This window comes from Akebia trifoliata, chromosome 7 (genome assembly GCF_017979445.1).
Source record: "Akebia trifoliata isolate Shusen 1 chromosome 7, ASM1797944v1, whole genome shotgun sequence".
Classification (NCBI taxonomy): domain Eukaryota; kingdom Viridiplantae; phylum Streptophyta; class Magnoliopsida; order Ranunculales; family Lardizabalaceae; genus Akebia; species Akebia trifoliata.
This window is the reverse complement of record NC_141381.1, coordinates 24,151,188-24,172,261: the sequence shown is the minus strand read 5'-3', so window position 1 is coordinate 24,172,261 and position 21,074 is coordinate 24,151,188. Positions and strand designations below refer to the sequence as shown.

The following is a 21,074-nucleotide window of genomic DNA, read 5'->3' as shown; positions in this document are numbered from 1 at the left end:
CAGAACTAGCAGCTTGAATTCTGGATGATACCCCTTGCCATCAACTTGTATTGGGTTTTGAGGCTCTCATTAAGTCCCAACCATGAGGTAGCTTTGTAACGTTTAATGTTATTTGAGAACCAAACCAGGTTGTGCCATTTCACCAGGGATTGGTAGGTTGTAAAGTTTTGTAGGCTGACTTCAATATGAAGGTTCTTTTAGGCTCAAGATTCCAAATAACTTTATCCTTCTTAGAACTATCGAGGTTTAATGATCTGATCTCACTATCCCCCCAAACTAGCTACAAGGTGCACAAGTAAGAGCCACTGATCTAATCTAATAAGGTTGCTCACCTTGGATTCTCTGTGTAATCTTGGGTTGTTGGTTGCCCCTTGTTGATAGTTGTTCAACAACACTCCCTCCGAAGTCCAAAGATCATGCTAGACGTATGTGTCTCTTCCATTTCCAATTTTGTATGTTATAAGGCTTTGGATGGTATCCCTCAATTGAAGAACTTTCCTCCACATCCAATAGGCGTTTGAGGAGATCGGCATTGTCTAGAAATGGCTTCTTTTTATCATAATTTTTTTTAATCCAAGCCACCCATATGATGCTCCTATAAGAGGCAATGTCCTAGACCTTTGAACGAAGACAAAATCATGAATGTCAAGTTAAAAAAAAATATGGGTGGTTTTTCGTTTCAAGGGTCGGCCTAATTATGATTGTCATTTTACTAGAATCCATCAATAAAAAACTGTCAAACGAACACCAATTTCTGGCTTATGTACTTCTGTAACGAACAAACTTCTGTTGGATGTGGCGTTAGAGCTGTTGTCTTCAGTTGTTGAACAATCTTTCTCTATTTGGTTCCCTTCTTGTCTTGAGTTGGTATGTCCTTGCCCATGGTTCTTGTAATAATGTTTTTAGGTTACTTTAATCCAGTCGGTCTTGTTCCTCTAGTTTGCTTCCACTCCTTTTAAGGTTATTTATTTTGCGATATGTTTTGATACATCTTCAATTGTTACTTTGTTCACTGGGAGGCTATGCTTTTCTGGGTTTCCAAAGGTGTAGCAAGTAGAAAATTTAGGGGGCATCTAGTCGTATTCTATGAAGACCATAGCATGGACCTCATCTTTAACTTAAAAAAAAAAATCTTGTTAGGTAGATTATTTGAAGCTTCCATTTCCACACAGACACTAGCATATGACATTCTAAATAACCCTTCAGTTGCACTATCTATGAAAATGGGTTTACCTATCGAGCTAGTGAAGAAGCCGGGTATCTAGATACCAAAACTAGTTAGGGAGATCATAGAGCTTGATCCCGATAGGAACAACTACTGATTCCATTTTTTCTAATTCTATTATAGTTATCTACTCCTTGAGCACCATTAGTCTTTCTGCTACAAACCATGGTCCCTCTTTGTAAGGCTCTTTTCTTATCTTTTTCTTCCCAAAATTTCAAGAAATATAACTTGTTTCCTTTTGAGAATATCTCCAAGCTGCCTCACATTTTTTTTACCGCATTCTTGACAACAACATAAGAAAATTTTTGTCCTAGAAAATGACCCACAAGGCTTCCTTATTTTTTTCCTTTCCCTTTTTTGGACTTTTTTTGGGCATGAAATAAATTTCTTCTTCCCTTACAGAACCTGTACGTGATAAGTTAGTTTTCCTTGTCCCCTAACTGAAGCTCTGGTGTTTGACCCCACCAGGCATGCCTGGGAGAGGTTTGCTTTGAGCTTCTGGCCTAGGTCTGGTTCCTCTTCTCTAGGACATTCATTGGGTTTCTAGGAGAATGACCGTGCCCCCCTCTACCTCTTCCCCTATAGGAGCCCTTGCCTCTAGTTAGTCCTCTTTTTCCTTTGCTTATTCTTGGTAGCAAGTTGACACCTTCGAAGGTTGTCTAGTGTTGGCCATCATCCCCTGTGCAAGTTCCCTCTTTTGTTCGCACTTGCTTAATGTCGTAAGTGTCTTCATGAAGATCCTTCTCCACCTCGCCATATTTGATCGAATCTCCCATCATCTTCTTCACCGAATCAAACACCAAACCCTATCTCACCCCTTTCTCAAGATATGCATGTTGTTAGGGCTGTCAATGGATCTATCAAACCTGAAATTCGTTCTAGTAACTTCGGACCTAGATTGAGGATTGGGGTTTCGATCAGGACCCGATCTGAAAAAGATTCTAATCTAATAACCTATTGACTTCTGGATCAACCATGCCCCAATCTGATATCTTCCCATTATGAAGCAGTATAAAATAATAATTTATGTCTTGTTTAATTATATGAAGTTCATTTAGATTTTGTACAGCAAACTGGGTTTAATCCAGTCTGGACTCGATCCAATCCAATTACCATTGGATAGAGCTCCGATTCTAATATTGAGATCTGATACAAATCCGACCCTAGAAAAAACCTGATCTAATGCTTTCTCGACCAGTTTCAGGTATGTTACGATCCTCGGATTGGTACCAAATGGACCTGAATCCGATCCATTGACAGTCCCCTAGGTCTAATACTCAATCCACAGCACGAAGTAGTGTCATGGAAGTGTTGAAAGTAATTGTTTATTTGATTGTGGGGAAAATATTTGCGTGACAAATCTTTTGCTTGGTAAATGATTTGTTAGGTATTTAATTTCTTAGAAAATCATTTTACTCGTGCTTGTATACACCAAGGAAAATCAAGTTAATTTTTTTATTTAAATATAACATCAATAAACATTCCATAATCAATTAAAAATGTGTTCTTAACAACAAATAAACCTCTTAGGGTTTTTTTTTTTAATTTATATTAATTTTATTTAAATATATTATTTTTAATAATTAAATAATTTCATTTTTGACTTGAAAACTTCTACGCATTTTTTAACCCTCTAAAATGAAACCAAGAAATTTGAAATAAGAATTTCCTCAAATTAGTGAGAAGGTGTAGATAATATTAAGTACCCTTCTTCTCAAGGCCTTGTTAGCTTCGCTAAGCATTTGTTCCTATAGATGAAAATTAAAGACAAATGATTAGTGGGAGAAAAAACTGAATATTTTTCAAGAGAAACAAAGATTTGGTATCGTTTCCTTACCCTTCTTTGATAATCAGAGAGCTGATCAAGCATGTACTGAGTCTGTGAAGGAAACCAAACTAGGGCATGAGAAACTTACAAGATCAACCACATTAGTTTTAACTACTCATTTTTTAAAACAAGTCAACAAGAGAGTTATTTTGGCTATAAAAACAAGATCAACCACATTAGTTTTAACTACTCATTTTTTAAAACAAGTCAACAAGAGAGTTATTTTGGCTATAAAAACAAGATCAACCACATCACTGTGGCTAGACAATAACCTTCAATCAAGAATACGGGGATTAGACATAAAAACATAGAATAAAGAGGCATTTCAAGAAAATTAGGCAATATATGTAGAAGAAAAATTATCAATAGCTTCAGGCCAATTGAGGTCATCTTTTCTCGTTTCGGCTCATCATCAAGGTTCATTGTGGTGTCGCCTTGACTTATGGACCTCGGAATATCCTCATAAACCTTGATGATGTCTTTAAATGGTTGATGGATGACCCACTTAGTAAGAAAAGGAGAATTCAATATTAGTATATATACCCGAGTCGATCGAATCTGCTTGAGTGACATATCAAGTTGCCTCTCGAGGGTTTCAAGCTCCTTTCCGCTTAGAGGTCCCAAATCTTCACCCAGAAGGTTCCTAGGGTAATAACAGTTAAAGGTATTTAATTTTGTGCCTTCAATTTTTCTCTAAGTATAATGTGTATTCATAATACAAATATTGATCATGTTTGATTACATAAAATCATAGAATTGTGAGGCTTACCTTTGGGATCGTTGTAGGCCCTCGACTCGTGCTTTAAGTTTCAAGTACTCCTGGTGGCTACTATGCTCCTGCAATCAGATGAGAGAAGAAAGTTTTTGGAGTGTAGAAATTTATTATATCAGTCATAAGAGAACACAACACAACGTGACCAAATATAAAGATATTGAAGATTAACTTACTAAATAAGAGAATGGTAAAAAAAATTATTAAAAGAGGAAGAAGAAGAACAAAATTAATTCTCTCGCCCTAAGAAGCTGATCAGAAAATTTATTTATTTTTGGGTGAAAAAATTAGAACCAAACCGACCATAACATGGAATTGATCAGAGGAAGACGTCAAGATGAATCAGCTAAAAGACTAGGATAAATAAAATTTGAAACAATCACATTCGAGGAAATGTAAGAGTTTCTCCAATAAGTTATAAACTCGGAGAAAGTTGATTGTGATGGTTTCAGCATGTGTTTAAAAAGGCCGCTTACAATCTCATAAGTTTCTAAAAGAAGGAGGAAGACCTTAAAGAACGTGAATGAGGATAGTGAAAACATAAATGAGCAATCTTTCAATAACCTAATACATGATTCTACCTTTCAAAAGAAAAAAAAAATACATGATTCTGGATAGAGTGGAATGGACGAACAAGATTTATTTCTCATATTCCAAATCTTTGAAATGAGGCTTTGTGGATGATGAAATGAAGTTAAGGTTTGATAAAATAAGGAACTTTAGGCATTGGGGACTGATATAGGATACATCCACGGTGAAAGTTTCAAAATTTTCACTATATTTAAGAATAATTACAAGCCTTACTTATATAACCATAGGTTTCAATATAATCCAAAAGATCTCTTGGTTACCTAAATCCATAAACAAAACAGACTCTCCCTTTGATTACCTAAGCTGTAACTACAAGGGTCAAGCAGGGATAAATTTTTTTTTTTCTCTTTCACTCCTCAGCTTGAGCAAGAGTTAAAAAAAATCAGCCCATTCTATCAATATAAACTTAGTAATAAATCATGACCTCACATGATTGAGGCAGGATCATTCCACATGGTTTTGGCAAGTTCTCAAACACACTTTTGGCGTGGTTTGTTAGAAAAATGATAGGTCCGACAATCTTGGAAGAAGAGAAAAGAGATCGTAGAAGAAATTGCGAATTGAATATGAATGACTTATCAGTTTAGATGAATGACTGAGACAGGGATTGCATCCACTTTCCTTAAAGTCGAATTCGTTGCCTCTAGAATGATCTCATTGGTGCAATAGGACTTCCAGCGCCCAACTTTTAGGATTCAACAGTCTAATTGTTTTCCCATAAACAGTGCACTCAAATTTGATGGTGTACAATGACTCAAACAATTCTCACTTGTCGTCTGTTGTTGAAGATTGAATGGTAATTGAAGACAAGATGAATTCTGAAATTATTTTTAAGGAAAATTCAACCTCTGTGGGTTGAAGCATCCAACTTATATAGATACTCAATGGTCACTTTTAACCATTGCAAAATGTCTGTTGGGCATCAAACCCATTCAAAGTAAGACAAAATTAAAAGGTGACTGCTGGGTTGTTGGTTTCAGGAAGAGAACCCAACGGTTGGTAATTGAGGCCAACGACTCTATTTTCAAAAGACACATAAAGCTTTGAATCAAAACATGTTAACCGACACAGTTACAAAACCGGTACGGTCACATAAAATTAGAAGGTTACAACAATCCCCAACATGATTTGAAGTCTTAAAAGAGAAGAAAGGAATATCGAGACGACATGAAATAATAAGTGCTTAATATCGGTGTCTTTTGGACTTAAACCAATACTTAGTATAGAAAAGGTAGGTCCTACAAGAAAATGGTATAACTAAGTTATTTAAACCAATTCCCTTTAATGTAGTTCGGCTACACAAGTCTAACACACTTTTCTTTCAAAGAAGATTGAGTTCTCATGAGTTAGCAATGCTCTACAGTGTTTTACCTAACAACACTCATAGGGAGTGGCCACACCCTCACATTCATATAGATAAGTAAATCCATCCAGTGTGCACTGGGATTAAGCACAATACCTTAAGGAGGCTATGGATTTTTTAACAGCAATAACTTATTGGCACAACCCAGCATCTTAGCCTGAATTGTGGGACTCAAAGAAGTGATAAGGTTCAAAACTCCCACAATTCATGCTACAATAGTGGAGAGATGTTGAAGGATGAAGGGGTATCAATGGCAACAACTTCAACCCAAAATGGTAGTTTGACTAGCTAAGGAAATCTCAACAAATTGATTGAGCAAATCTTGGATTCTAAACAGAGAATATCTTGGGATATTCTCTAAGAGCATATTTTGGATCATATCTATGGCAACAACTTCAACCCGAAATGGTAGCTTGACTACCTAAGGAAATCTCAACAAATTGATTGAGCAAATCTTGATTCTAAACAAGAGCATATCTTGGATCAATCACTTCTCTGAGTCCCACAATTCAGGTTGAGATGCTGGGTTGTGCCAATATAACTCACCTTCTCATTATCACAGTAAGCACTCTACTACATCATAGGCAGGGATACAAGATTTTAAATCCTAGTGCTATTAGCAAATAGCTCAGTGACTTGTTTTTACCCATTAAACCTATTTCTTGGGATCTCCATTCTCATAGGTTGGATTCCCATCACAGGCCACTTATTTCTTTCAAACTAAAGTCCTATTCCCCTCGATGTGCTCCGCACTAACTCTCTAGTTAGTGGCTTCGTCAAAGGATTGCCTAGGTTCTTATCTGTTTTCAAAAAACTAAGGGTTATTAGCCTATCCATCAATAATTGTCGAACAATATTATGTCTTAGACGAATATGTCTACTCTTCCCATTATAAGAGTGAGTTTTAGCTCAAGCTATCGTAGCCTGATTGTCACAATGTATAGAAATAGGTGGCATAGGTTTTTCCCACAGTGGAATGCCCCCATCAAAAAAATTTCGACCACTTTGATTCTCTACCTACCTTTTCTAAGGTAATAAACTCGGACTCCATAGTAGATCAAGCCATTAAAGTTTTCTTGGAAGACTTCAAAGTGACTGCCCCACCACTGAGAGTGAATATATAACCACTCGTAAATTTATAATCATCTGCTTCTGAAATCCAAGGAGCATCACTATATCCTTCAAGTACTCTAGGATATCCACAATAATGAAGACCCAAATCCATAGTCCCTCTCAAATATTTGAGAATCTTAACTAAAGCAGACCAATGATCCCTATTAGGATTATTAGTAAATCAACTCATTTTTGCAATCGCAAATGCAATGTTAGGTCTAGTACAATTCATTAAATACATTTGACTTACAATTATCCTAGCATATTCTTTCTGTGAAACACTTTCACTTTTGTTTACAACTAATTTGATATTAGGATCAAAGGGAGTCCTTTTTGGAATATTATCAAAGTGACCAAATCTCTTTAACAAATTTTCTATGTAATGGGATTGAGATAAAATAAATCCTTCATTACACCTAGATATTTTTATGACTAACAACACATCCACTTCTCCTAAGTCTTTCATTTCGAAATTTAACTTTGAAAAGTCCTTAGTTGTCTCAAAAATTTTAAACTAGTACCCATTATCAACATAACATCTACATATAAACCAATGATAACACCCAATTTATCATTAAATTTACTATATACACATCTTTCACAATCATTAATAATAAAATCATTTGAAATTAAAACTGAATCAAATTTTTGATGTCATTGTCTTGGTGCTTGTTTTAGTCCATATAAAGATTTAACAAGCCTACAAAGTTATTTTCTTTTCTTGGAACAATAAACCCTTCGGATTGTCCCATATAAACTTCTTCTTCTTATGTTGATATGAACAATCAATTCTTCAAGAGTCTTATCCTTCTTCTTTTGTCTTAGATTGGTCTTGTACTCATTCCAACTAATGGTAATTTCTCAATAAGAGATCCAACAACAAAAGGTTCTGGTAGATTAATTCCTTCATATGTCAATTCATGAACAAGATTTTGATATTCATTAACTTGTTCAGAAATTGGCTTATCATCTAAAATAGCAAATTCTAAGAATCCTTCTATTGCATACTTTTTTGATCCGGCATTTTCAATCTCATATTTCTTTTCTAATGCATCCCATAGTTCTTTAGCACTAGCATAGAAGGAATAGATATCATAAAGGCTATTGGCAAGAGAATTCTTGATATACTATCTGCTTTTTTCCATGTGGCTAGGCTTTCTTGATTCTCTTTGTTTGGTTGAGGTTCGGTCAAGACAAAAACTATGTTAAGAGTTTCCAAGAAAAAAAACATTTTTTGCCTCCATCTTCAGAAAAACTTTCCGTTAAAAGGTTCAGGTTTTAGAAATTCAGGTCTCACATGTTCAATTTTAAAGTCCATTTTCCAAGATTTTAATTTCTATGAGTTTGACTTTAAGCTTGTTGTAAAAATGATAGGTTCGATGATCTTGGAAGAAGAGAAAAGAGATCGTAGAAGAAATTGTGAATTAAATGTATATAAAGAAAGTATGAACGACTTATCAGTTTAGATGAATGACTGAGGCATAGATTGCATCCACTTTCCTTAAAGTAGAATTCACTGCCTCTAGAATGATCGCATTGGTGCAATAGGACGTCCGGCACCCAACTTTTAGGATTCAACAGTCTAATTGTTTTCCCATAAACTGTGCACTCAAATTTGATGGGTGTACAACGAACTCAAACAATTCTCACTTGTCGTCTGTTGTTGAAGATTGAATGGTAATTGAAGACAAGATAAATTCTGAAATTCTTTTCAGGGAAAATTCTGTGTCTCAATGGGTTGAAGCATCCAACTTATATAGATACTCAATGGTCACTTTTAACCATTGCAAAATGTCTGTTGGGCATCAAACCCATTCAAAGTGACTGTTGGGTTGGTTTCAGGAAGAGAACTCAACAGTTGGTAATTGAGGCCAACGGCTCATAAAGCTTTGAATCAAAACATGTTAACCAACACAGTTACAAAACCAACACGGTCACAAAAAATTAAAAGGTTACAACATGGTTCACACAGTTTAGCAAGTCTCCTTAATGACCTTTTTCGTAAAAGGAAGAAAATATGTATTATGTTGTTCTTTTTCTTGTAAGGCTTTATTTTAAAGTTTCCTAAAACAATAAGAAAACTGTCTTATATACAGTCAAGAAACATCTACGTCTCTAACAGTTGAGAGAGCTCAAATTTGGGTTGTTTTATAAAGATAATGAAAACTTAGCTTACAAATAGGGACAATGTGGAGATCTGGCTGAACTCCTTAACTACAGAATTTTAATACACTCTTAAAGGGAGAACCAAATGATTTCCTTCGCTATTTAAGAAGAAAATCTTACATATTCACCAAACTATTTTGATTTACCTCTAAAATGGATTTCTATATAAAGTCCTTATCTCATGGTCCATTGTAGCCATGGCTTTGTCCAATTGAATCATACCCATTAGTTTACTAATGAGGGTAAATAACTATTTCCTTAGTCGAATTTGATGAAATTACAATTCCGGCTGACTGTTCATTTTAATTCCCAAAACATGAATGTGCGAGATCACAGATTTTTCAAGCGACAATCTCTCAGGTTTAAAGTGACAATTTTGCTGGTTTTTTTTCCTCGAAATGGCAATCTCACTGGTTTATATAGTGACGATCTTGCTAAAAGTGGTAAACCTGCGAGATTGTCACTTCAATCTGCGAGATTTTAACGTTCACATTTTGGTAATTAAAATTAATAGTGACTCAGAATCGTAATTTTGTCAAAAGTTGATCACATTCTCGTAAAAGTTCCTACTAATAATAAAGTAACCTTAAACATTAAAACCTTTAAAGTTTACTTCAATAAGCCAAAAATCTACATTCGGAGGTATTACTTTGGGGCAGTAAAGGATTTCTATTTTGATAATGGATGAAAAATTATCTGTTCAAACAATTTCTAAGGAATAAAGGAGCCACTTGTTAGTTACAATACATATATGAGGATTACATAAATTTTAATTAATTAATTACGGATGTGAAGATCATAAAATTGTATATTCATGAGTTGGCATGTTGGTGCAGACACTAAAATTTTTATTGGAGAAAATTAAATAAATCAGGAAATAAAAATCAGATTACCAACAACAACAACAACTTGATATGGTTTCAAAATCAAAAGTTTTCAAAATATTAGATTAACTTAATAATTTGTTTACACAAACGGATAAAATTTTCCAGTTCGAATTGTAAATTTACCTTTAAATTTCTTTGGTTTTTTACTAGAATGAATGCAGTGGTATTAAAGGTAAATTTACACTTTGAACCATACAATTTTATCTGTTTATGTAACAATATTATTTACTTCACGGGGTAAATTCTAACGTTTTGTAAATATTTTGAAACCATATCTGATTATCTACTTTCATGTATTTCACTGAAAATTTAGTATTCCAAGTGGTTTATTGAAAGAAAGATGAATTCTTGACTGAAGTAGACTAAAGAAGTAAAATTGAAATATTGCATAGTAAAGAAAAGATTAACAGTAAACATAAACTCTAAATGAAAATAGAGGAAATAGTGCTTACCAGGGCCTCCCTTGTGGATACATTCGGCTCTGGTGCTCCAAAGTTGCATTTCTGATATCGTTCAAGAGTCTTGAACATGCTAGAAATTAACAAAGAGAAAAATATCAAATGAAAACAAAGCATCTATAATGTTGGATACTCATAAAAAAAAGAAGGGATATTTACGAAAAAATAATAAACTTTCGACAAATTTACGATTCCAGATCCCTGTTCATTTTAATTACCAAACCATGAACGACAACGAATCTTGATGTTTTTAAAGTGACTATTTCACATGTATAAAGGGACATTTTCTCAGGTTTAAAATAGGCACTTTAAAACCACCGAATTTGTTACCATTCTGAAATTTTTTTTTTTTTAACGAAAACATGATTATTCATGCTTTGGTAATTAAAATGAACAGTTAGCCAGAATCGTAAATTACTCATTTTCAGCTCACGAAATGGTAATTCACCCCATAAAAAATCCTAGAATATGTAGTTGGTTAGAATCAACGACGATTGTTCAGAAAGAAAAATGCCTTCATCAATAGAAATGAGTGAAAAAAAGAATGTGTTTGAGTGGTATTTGATAAAACTCAAGATGATGTGAATACTAGGATGTTGTGTTCTCAAGTAAGAATCATATAAATAGAATAAAAGAGATTAGTTACAACTAAGTTGCATAACTTAATAACTACGCTGACTACATCATATAGTCCTCATTAACATGAAATATGATTCAATGCATCTCCATACACCTTATACTATAGATCATACATTGATGATATCCTCCAACAGTCACATATGTTCCTTTGAATAAGGAATGTATGATTGATTACATGATATCAATGCACTTGATGCTCCATTAAATAGAAAATTGAGAAGTTCTATAACCACCTAAACCTATGTTTCTTAAACTAATCATCCTTATCTTGAGTTTTAACATTTTATATTATAATTCTCATTTACTAAATGTTACCAATCTCTATTATTATTTTGTAATTGTATGTTCTTTTGAAAATGGAACATGAGGTTAGTTACATTTAATATCAAGCATGCTATAATTGACGTAGAGGTCGATATTGGTGAGAAAACATCCATCGTGTTGTCGGGGGACACTATATCTGTGAAGTGTATCTTTGTCACCTCACTCTCTTCGTCAATTGAAGCCAGTGGCCCACTAGATCTGGTCTGGCATGATCGCTCCCAAAAGCAAATTGATTGGATCATGTGATTTGATTATTTTTCTATATAAATTATGAATGATGAAAGTGAAGAATTGAAGGTCATCAGATGGACTACGTTTATGATGTTGAGGGAGAATAAATTATGAAATAAAAGAGTACAATTATTGACCAAGGGAATGAGAAGATACTAGACAATGAAAGAAGAATGTAGTGAAATATGATAGGGCAACAATTATCATGACCAGCCAAATTGCAAGAGAGGAGTTGATCATGGCTCTGATAGCATGGAAAAACTCAAGATGATGAGAATATCTGGATGTTGTGCTTTTCGGTAAGAATCCATAAAATTGGAAAAGAAATTATTTACAAGTTACTTGCTACTAACTACCCTAACTACACCATCTAATCCTATATGATTTGATGCATCTCCAGATACCTTAATACTATAGATCATAAAGTAATACTTTAGAGAGTAACATTATTTTATTAATTAGATTAATTTTCCTAATTCTTAAGTATTAGAATATTTGTATTAAATGTAAGTTGCTGAGGGTTGAGTAGAAATTTCTGTAATTGGTCCTTTTATGATCATTTTGAAAAGTTGATGTTAAAGTTATAGAAGTATGCTATCCAAAAGCTGTTAAATAGCATCTGTACACATGGTGATTATTCACACTGCCATGTGTCTGATCTCAACACAAGAGGTGTCAACGGCAGCAGTACACATGGTGCTCATTCAAGCTGCCACATGTCTCATCTAACCACAACAAAACAATCTCTACCTGAAGCTCAACAGCATTGACTCATTCAATTAATTCAAATTGTTGTTACCTACTCATTCAAATTGTAGCTAGAAAATCCCTTTATTCTGTAAATATTCTCCTCCCTATTAGGAGGATAACAGTTGTAATTCTTCTCTTTAAATAGTGACAAACATACTCTCACAACTCACCTTGAGTTGGAGAGATTTACAAAAAAGCCTTTTAATTTATAAAAGTCCTTATGGTATCAGACCTTGCACCAAGGAGACGGTAAGTCTGAGTTTTTTTAGCTATTCTTTTGAACAACCAAGTTCCATTAATGGCTGCCTCAAAATATCCATATCCTTTCAAAATAAATGTGGGTAACTTCGTGTCAATGTGATTGACGCACTCAAACTTTCTATTGTGGAAGACACAAATAACAAGGCTCATTGAGAGCCAAGACATGATAGGGTTTATCAATGGAAAAAAATATTATTTCTATGATGTGATATTAGAGAAAATAAACAAAAAATGATGTGAAATAAAACAATAAAATAAATTATAAATACCGTAAAATACTATGTTAATGTTGAAATGAGCGAGGCTTGTATTGGACATAATAGTCTTAAGACAAAATTCGCTCTTGTGATGTGCTAACAATTTTTGGACGTCAGTCTTGTAGTATACAACATTACACATGTGTACAAGGCAACACTCCTAGTATACATGTACAATTGAACTTGTATTGTGAATTGTACTTTCAAGGACACACAGAAAAAATTCTTGAAAACAGAAGGGCACTATGCAAATAAGAACTCAAAAATTGAATGAATGCAAAAGAGGGACCAAATGAGAATTTATATAATTAGAAATGTCTCTTTGGACAGTAACCAAGATTGTTGAAAAGTATGTTTGGGTTGTGACTGTTTGAACAGACACACATGTCTGTAGAGTTGTAACATCATTTGTGTCTCTTAGAAATTTTTAGCAAAAGTGAGTCTTTCATACGCACCCACGTGAGTACTAAGGTTTTTCGGACCAATGGATTCAAATGCCTTTTAGAACCCATGGGCCCTCACGTGCGTGTTGGCTTGACCCATATCTTTCTCATACTTACTATACTATATGAGAACTTCTATATAAGAGTTACACTCTTTAATTGTTTCTATCAGATGTGGGACTAAAATTTTACACTACAACTTACAAGCAAACCTCTTAACTCTTACTTTTACTTCAACTTCCATTCAAACATTAGGATAAATCCCACATTAATCCAACAAAAAATTCCCATCCTTAAACAGAACGTCATGAACATAGACACTGAAGATGCAACTTAAAATCAAATGATTGATAATCCCGACTATGCTGCGTGGATTCGTTCATATTTTTTTCTACGTGGATGGATTATAGGACCTTACCAGAAGACGTTCTTGGAATTATCGTCGGACTTGAGACTGTATCCAAGGTATGGAATACTTTATTAGATTCCTTTGCTCAAGAATCCGAAGAAAGGGAATTATTTTTTTAATTTAACAATTACAACTACATTGAAAAGACAATTGATCTATTACCGAATATATTTAGACTTTTAAGAGTTGATGTGATGATTTAACAACCATTGGAAAGCCTGTAAGTAATCAAAACAAGTTCTTCTCACTTCTTAATGGTCTTGGGCCTGGGTATCAACTTTTTGTCACTACAATGTTAAGAATTTTCATAGCTCTGAAAATAGTATTGCAACAAATGCCAATGTTGACTTCTTTGGTCAACATTACCAATGTGGAAATAGACACTTCAACAAGAAAGGACATCTGGGTCAAGGATCCTTTACTTCAAAAGGCCACGGCTTTACCCAAGCTGGATAGAAGCTAAATCGTGGTGCATCTCAAGAATGTAAACTTCGATCAACTTCAACAGAAAAGCCTAATCACAATACTCAGTCCACACGTTCAGAGAGAGAGAATGGTGCTTTATGCCAGATTTGCTATAGACCAAATCATACGCAAGTATCCGTTGCTGGCACCCCTTCAACCAAATCTATCAACCTGAAGATGTTCCTCAAGCTCCTACTGCCATGTTGCTTTCAGATAGCCAGAATAATGCATGGTTTCCAGATACGGGTGCTTCCTCTCACATGACTGATGAAACTTGTAAGCTCGAAACTCTTATTCCATATCATGGTCTAGAAAAAATCATGGTTGGTAATGATGAAGTTTTAGACATTACGCATGTCAGTTCAACTTCTAGCAACATTGATAATGATCGGGTGAAGTTGAACAATGTTTTGGTAGTTCCAAATATTAATATCCATATATCTTTGAGTTCTCATCTACTAGATTTGTGATAAAGAACAAGGAAACAAGATCAATGATTGCATTGGGAAATATGTGTGGAGACCTATATGTTTTGCAACAAAGGGGGAAGATGGCTTTATTCTCTTCAAGATTTTGAGTAGCAAACAATCACACTTGGCATCAATGTCTTGGGCACCCACATGCACAAATCGCTGATTACCTAAGAAGGAATAAATTAATTTCTAGAAGTTTATAAAATAGGACACTTTTTAGTAGTTGTCATGTCAACGATTTCATTGCTATGTGGTTTTCATAGATGAATGTACTCAATTTACACGGTATTTTCCACTACGACATAAATCTTATTTTCTTCAATGTTTTATGGATTTTCACAAATTTATCCAAACACAATTTGAGAAACAAATAAAGATTTTCCAATCTGACAAAGGTGGTGAATTCAATGACAAGGATTTTGGCTCTTATTTGACAACTAATGGAATGAAACATAAATGGCATGTCCTAAGAACCCATAACATAATGGACTAACAGAGTAGAAACATAGGAATATCATGGAACTTGGGTAAACAATGATGTTTCATAGCAATATCCCCTGTTAGAAAGAACCTTAAGATCCGAAGTATAAATCAACAAGAACACAAGAATCTCACAAGACACAAGATTTACGTGGTTCGGTCAAAGCATCGACCTACGTCCATGGGTAAAAACGGCGATTTCACTATATTAACCAAAGAAGAACTGGGTTACAATTTCTCTATGCTTCTTGTATATCTCTCACACCTCTTTAGGGTTTCATCTCTTACTCTTTATATACTTAGGGTTACAAAGAGATTAAACGAGTCGGATTTAAAAAACAAACCAAATGGGCCCAATATTTTGCATATGGAAACCCCACACATTACTAATTAAACGGGTCAAATGGGTCGTTAATAGATCATCAAAAGATTCGGGTTGAATCCATGACAACTCTCCATATACAAAAATAGAAGACATACCCCAACATCCCCAAACGGTTTTGGGTGGAAGCATCTAGCATAGTTTGTGGTTGATTAATAGGCTTCCTTCTCGTGTGTTGAACATGAAATCCCCATTTGAAAAATTATTTGGTAAGAAACCATATTATGGGTCACTAAGAGTTACGGGTTGTAGATATTTTCCGTATCTACGGGATTATGATAAAACAAAGATTTATCCATAATCACTTCCTTGCATCTTTCTTGGCTATAATGAGCAACACAAAGGCTATCGTTCTTATTATCCACCAATGGTGTGAGTATTCGTTTCATGTCATGTGGTTTTTGATGAAAGCACTTGTCCATTTACAAATCCAAGGGCTCTTTTTTCTTCCACTAATCCTAATAAGGAGATACCAAGTTTTGTGGAATGGTTTTTAGAGGTACCAGAAGAGGCATCACCATCATTTATAGTTCATTTTTCTTTTATAGATATGGTGGATCATGATGTTGCTTTGTCATCTCATCCGAATCACATTCAAAACACTTACGATGTTAACCTCCCATCTATTCAACCTTTGTCAATGAGATCTTGTGAAACTGTCGCATATGATTGATTGATTGCTTAATGCTTCACAATGCTCCTCCCCAACTAATGATGGTTCATTATCTACAAATGGGGCAATGGATACTTCATAAGTAGTCCATTAACCACCTGTTGATCCATCCACTATCATAATCACCTCAGCACAACCATCTCATTCTATGGAAACACGCATGAAAATTGTTGTTAAGCCAAATTCGAAATACTTCTTAGCTTCAATTGAGATACATCCTGAACCAAAATCAGTTAAGCTTGCTCTAAAACATCATGGTTGGCTATCTGTTATGAAAGAAAAATTTAGGCCCTTCATCAAAATGGTATTTGGGAATTAATCAAATGTAACCTACTATGAACATTATAAGGTGCAAATGGGTCTTTAAAATCAAACTTCACTTAAATTGATCACTAGAGTGTCTGAAGACACGATTGGTCAGAAAAGGGTTCAATCAAGTTCCAGGAGTTGAATTTTCTAAAACTTTTTCTCCTGTCATTAAACAAGCAACAATATGTATGATAATTATTGTGGCCCTAGCCCACAATTGGGATATTTGTCAACTATACGTTAAAAATACTTTTCTACATGGTGTTCATGGAGCAACCACCCGGGTTAACAGACCCCAATCGACCAGATTATATTTGCAGCCTCAAGTGGGCCTTATATGGGCTTTGTCAGGCTCCACGTGTTTGGTTTGACCATTTTAGCACCTTCTTACTTAGGTGCTGTTTGTTAAACTAAAAAAATAAGTGTTGAGTAGCATTAAGCACTGAAACTTATAAGCGCTGAATTTAAGTGCTGAAAAATTTATTTGTTTAGAAGCTGAATCATGTTTGTTACACATTGTTAAAGCTGGTAAATTGTCTTTGTTACCCTTACAATCATATTATACATTGTTTGCATGTTTCAAATGCCTATTTCTTATCAAACACAATAAAATATATTATTTCTTATAAAATTAAAATACAATTCATTTTTAAATAATAAATAATACTCAAATCTTCAATTTATAAATAATAATTTCTATTTATAAAAGCTCACAAATTTCAAATTAAAAATAATAATATCATACAAGTCACCAAAATTTGAAATTAACATTAAAAGAACTTACTTTTGGATGAATAATTTTCGATGGAAATGAAGGATGTGAAATTATAAAAGCACCCTATGAATTAATAAGGGCAACCCACACCATAACCAATTTTTTTATTTTATATCGGTTAAAATTTTTGGAATGAGCAAATTTTTATTGAGGATAGTCTATATGATCTAGAGATCATCCTCACCAAAAATCAGTTAATTTTGAAACTTTTAACCTGTCAAAAATAATTTTTTTTAAAAAAAAGGGACGATTTACGATTCTTGAACTTGTTTTGATAGGGTTAGAAGTTTCTGGATGGGCTGATTTTTGGTGAGGATGATCTCCTCATTGTAGAGATCATCCCCATAAAAAATCAACTTATTCCAAAACTTTTAACCCATATAAGACCAAATAATTTAGGCATGGTGTGGGTTTATTAATTTGTGGGGTGCTTATATACTTATCCATGGGATATAAGAGGTAATTTCCTTTTAAGTATAAGGCATACTTATCCGTGCTCAAAAAAATGAAGGGCATACTTGTCCGTGTTAAAAAAAGCAAAGTGCTTACTGCTTCAACACTTTTTTTCAGCATCAAAATGGTGCTGAATTTTTTTCACTTATTTTCAGCAATAAGCGCTGAAAATATAGAGTAAACAAACGCGCTATTTTGACAAAAAGTGCTGAATTTATTTTTTTTTCAACAATAAGCGCTGAAAAATATCGCAAACAAACACTTCCTTAGGATGGAATTCTTTTGTAGCTTAGCTGATTCATCATTATTTATCTGCTAACATACTCGTGGAACAATTCTTTTATTATTATATGTCGATGCTATCATCTTGATAGGTGATAATCCTAGTTTTCTTAATGAACTTGTGACTCGTTTCCATCAAGAGTTTTCCATGAAAGACCATGACTATTTGCATTACTTCTTGGGTGTGCAAGTTCATTAATTTTCTAGTGGATCATTATTGAATCAAGCTAAGTATGCTTATAACCTTCTGGAACAAGCACAAATGCAAGATTGCAAGGTATGTCCACACCAATGACAGCCAAAATTCTATCGTTGCCTACTAGTAATGATGATCTATTTCATGATCCTGATTTCTGTAGAAGTATTGTTGGTGCATTGCAATTCTTAACCTTTACACGTCTGGACATTTCCTTCAATGTAAATTATGTTTGCCAATTTATGCAGAATCACACCAATTTCCATTTCTAGCTTGTCAAACGAATACTTCGTTATATTCACAAAACGATCATCTATGGTGTTTGATTTCAATCTCATAATCCATTAGTTCTCTATGGATTTTCTGTTGGTGATTAGGCGGGGTGTTCTTTCACTCGTCGATCAACTACAAGTTTCTATACATATCTGGGATGTAATTGCATCTCATGGAATGTTAAGAAGCAATCGACGGTAGCTCGTTCAAGCACAGAGTCCAGATATTGTGCCCTTGCATCATCGTTGTAGAACTCATATGTCTTTCTTTTGTTTTGCACTATATTGGTCTTCGTCTAGTCCAACCACCTACATTGTTTGTGACAACACATCGCTCTTACACATGACTGCCAACCCCGTAGTTCATACTAGGATGAAGCACATAGAGATTGACTATCATTTTGTTAGGGGAAAATGGCACTAGGTTCCTTAGTCACCCATTTTATCTCATCTGACAATTAGGTTATCGGCATTGTTACTAATGCATTACCATGATGTTCCTTTGAAGACTTACAAGTCAAACTAGGGCTTTGGTTTGCACAACAATCTAATTTGAGGGGGACTATAGAAGCATGCAACCCAAAAGGAGTTAATAGCAATTATACACATGGTGATTATTCACACTGCCACGTGTCCGATCTCAACACAAGAGGTGTCAAGAGCAACAGTACACATGGTGCTCATTCAAGCTACCACATGTCTCATCTAACCACAACACAACAATCTTTACCTGAAGCACAACATCATTGACTCATTCAATACTCGAAATCTCACGAAGTGTAGCCCAAGCTTAATGGGTTGCTATTTGATTGTATCTCCGATACTTAGAGAGGGTGGTTAGAGAGGCCGTTCGCGGAAGAGGAAGTTTTTGCAACTCTTTTTAATTTGTGTTGGGATAAAGCGTTAGGGCTGGATGGGTTCACTCTGGGGTTCTTTAAAACTTATTGTTTTTGTGCCAAAGTAGGTTAGGGTGGAAGATATTGTGGATCTTAGACCTATAAGCTTGGTGGATGCTATTTATATAATCATTTCTAAGATGTTGGCTACGAGAATGAAAGAGTTGATGAATGTGGACATTGGTCTTAACCAATGGGCCTTTTTGTGGGGGAGATAGATCACAGATGGGGTTCTTATTGCTAACGAATACTTAGATTCAAGATTCAAATCTAAGTTGTCGGGTGTTGTATGTAAGATAGATTTGAAAAAAACTTATGTTCACTTTAGTTGGGGATGCTTGCGTTATTTGCTAGAATGAATGGGTGGGTTTTGGGCATAAGTGGATTTATTGAGTTATGAAATGTGTGTATTCTTCTTCTTTTTCCATCCTAGTTAACGGTTGCCTGAAAGATTTTTCCAAGTGTTCTTGGGGCTTGCGTTAGGGGGACTTGCTCTCTCCTTTTTCGATCTTGGTGGTGGTTGAGGCCTTGGGGACGATGATTGGCAAGGCGATGGATAATGGTGATTTGAGTGGTTTCTGTTCTAGTGCGAGGGGGCTGTTGGTTACGCAGTTGCAATTTGCAGATGACACGTTGGTCTTTTTGGATGACGACAGTAATCAAGTTAGATTCCTTAGAAGTTTATTATGTTGCTTTGAACTTATTATGGGGCTACCAATGAACTTACATAAGAGTTGAGTGTATCCAGTGAGTCAAGTGGTGGATGTAGATTTTCTTGCAAATTCATTGGGGTGCCTAGTGGGTTCTTTTCTATCATCTTACTTGGGATTACCGTTGGGAACCCCTTATAAGTATAAAAGTATTTGGGAACCGGTGATTGAGAAGATTTCAAGAAGGTTCAACACATGGCAAGCTAGGTACCTTTCCAAATGTGGTAAGCTTATTTTGATCAGAAGTGTTTTGTTTAGTATACCCATTTGCATTATATCATTGTTCTCGATTCCCAAAAGTGTGGAGTTGAAGATGGATAAACTCTTTAGAGATTTTTTGTGGCATGACAAAGAAGGGGATAATAAGCTTCACTTGGTTAGCTAGAAAAATGTGTGTATGCTTAAGAATTTGGGGGATCTTGAGTTAAGAAATTTGGGGTCCTTAAATGGTGTATTGTTAGGGAAATGGCTATGGTGGTTCGAAGTAGACAAGGAAGGGTTATGGCGTAAAGTGATAACGACAAAATTAGGGGAAGACTCCTTCGGATAGGAGAGTAGTGTAGCTAAAAACCCAAATGGTTGTGGTGTTTGAAAATGTATTCTTAAGGTTCTTCCCAAATTCAAAAAGAGGGTGGCTTTTAAGGGTAGGAGGGGTTATAAAGTCAGATTTTGAGAGGATTCTTGGTGGAGTGTGGGTCCTTTGAAGGAAAGTTTCCCATATTTGTTTGCCATCCCAAGGAAAAAAAAAATCTTTCGATTACAAGTTTTCGCGAGAGGGATGTTGGAGGCTCTATTTTGGACTTAGGGTGTAGGAGGTAGTTGAATGATTGGGAGTTATTGGAGGTTTCTTGTTAATGTTACTGGAGGGATGGATGAGGAAGATTCAATAATTTGGGTTACTAATAATAATGGGTTGTTTTCTATGAGAGAGTTCTATAATGATTTAAATAGGAGTGGGGATTTTGCTTTTTCCCAAGAGACGGTTTGGGAG

General features: G+C 34.8%; 1 protein-coding gene across 3 annotated transcripts in view; it reads right to left on the bottom strand.

Moving 5' to 3' along the window:
- The window catches only part of SEP3 (K-box region and MADS-box transcription factor family protein), a 37,283-nt gene that overhangs the window by 3,689 nt on the left and 12,520 nt on the right, over nucleotides 1-21,074 (bottom strand). For 2 of the 3 annotated variants that reach the window (XM_086447683.1, XM_086447685.1), the window contains 5 exons: nucleotides 10,398-10,476; nucleotides 3,823-3,890; nucleotides 3,597-3,696; nucleotides 3,063-3,104; nucleotides 2,932-2,973 (listed from right to left, as the gene is read on the bottom strand). In XM_086447683.1, coding sequence (XP_086303809.1) covers nucleotides 2,932-2,973; nucleotides 3,063-3,104; nucleotides 3,597-3,696; nucleotides 3,823-3,890; nucleotides 10,398-10,476 — 331 coding nt within the window. Of the gene's footprint in view, nucleotides 1-2,931; nucleotides 2,974-3,062; nucleotides 3,105-3,596; nucleotides 3,697-3,822; nucleotides 3,891-10,397; nucleotides 10,477-13,726; nucleotides 13,763-21,074 lie in introns of all 3 variants that reach the window. The other variant, XM_086447684.1, reaches the window with a different exon arrangement.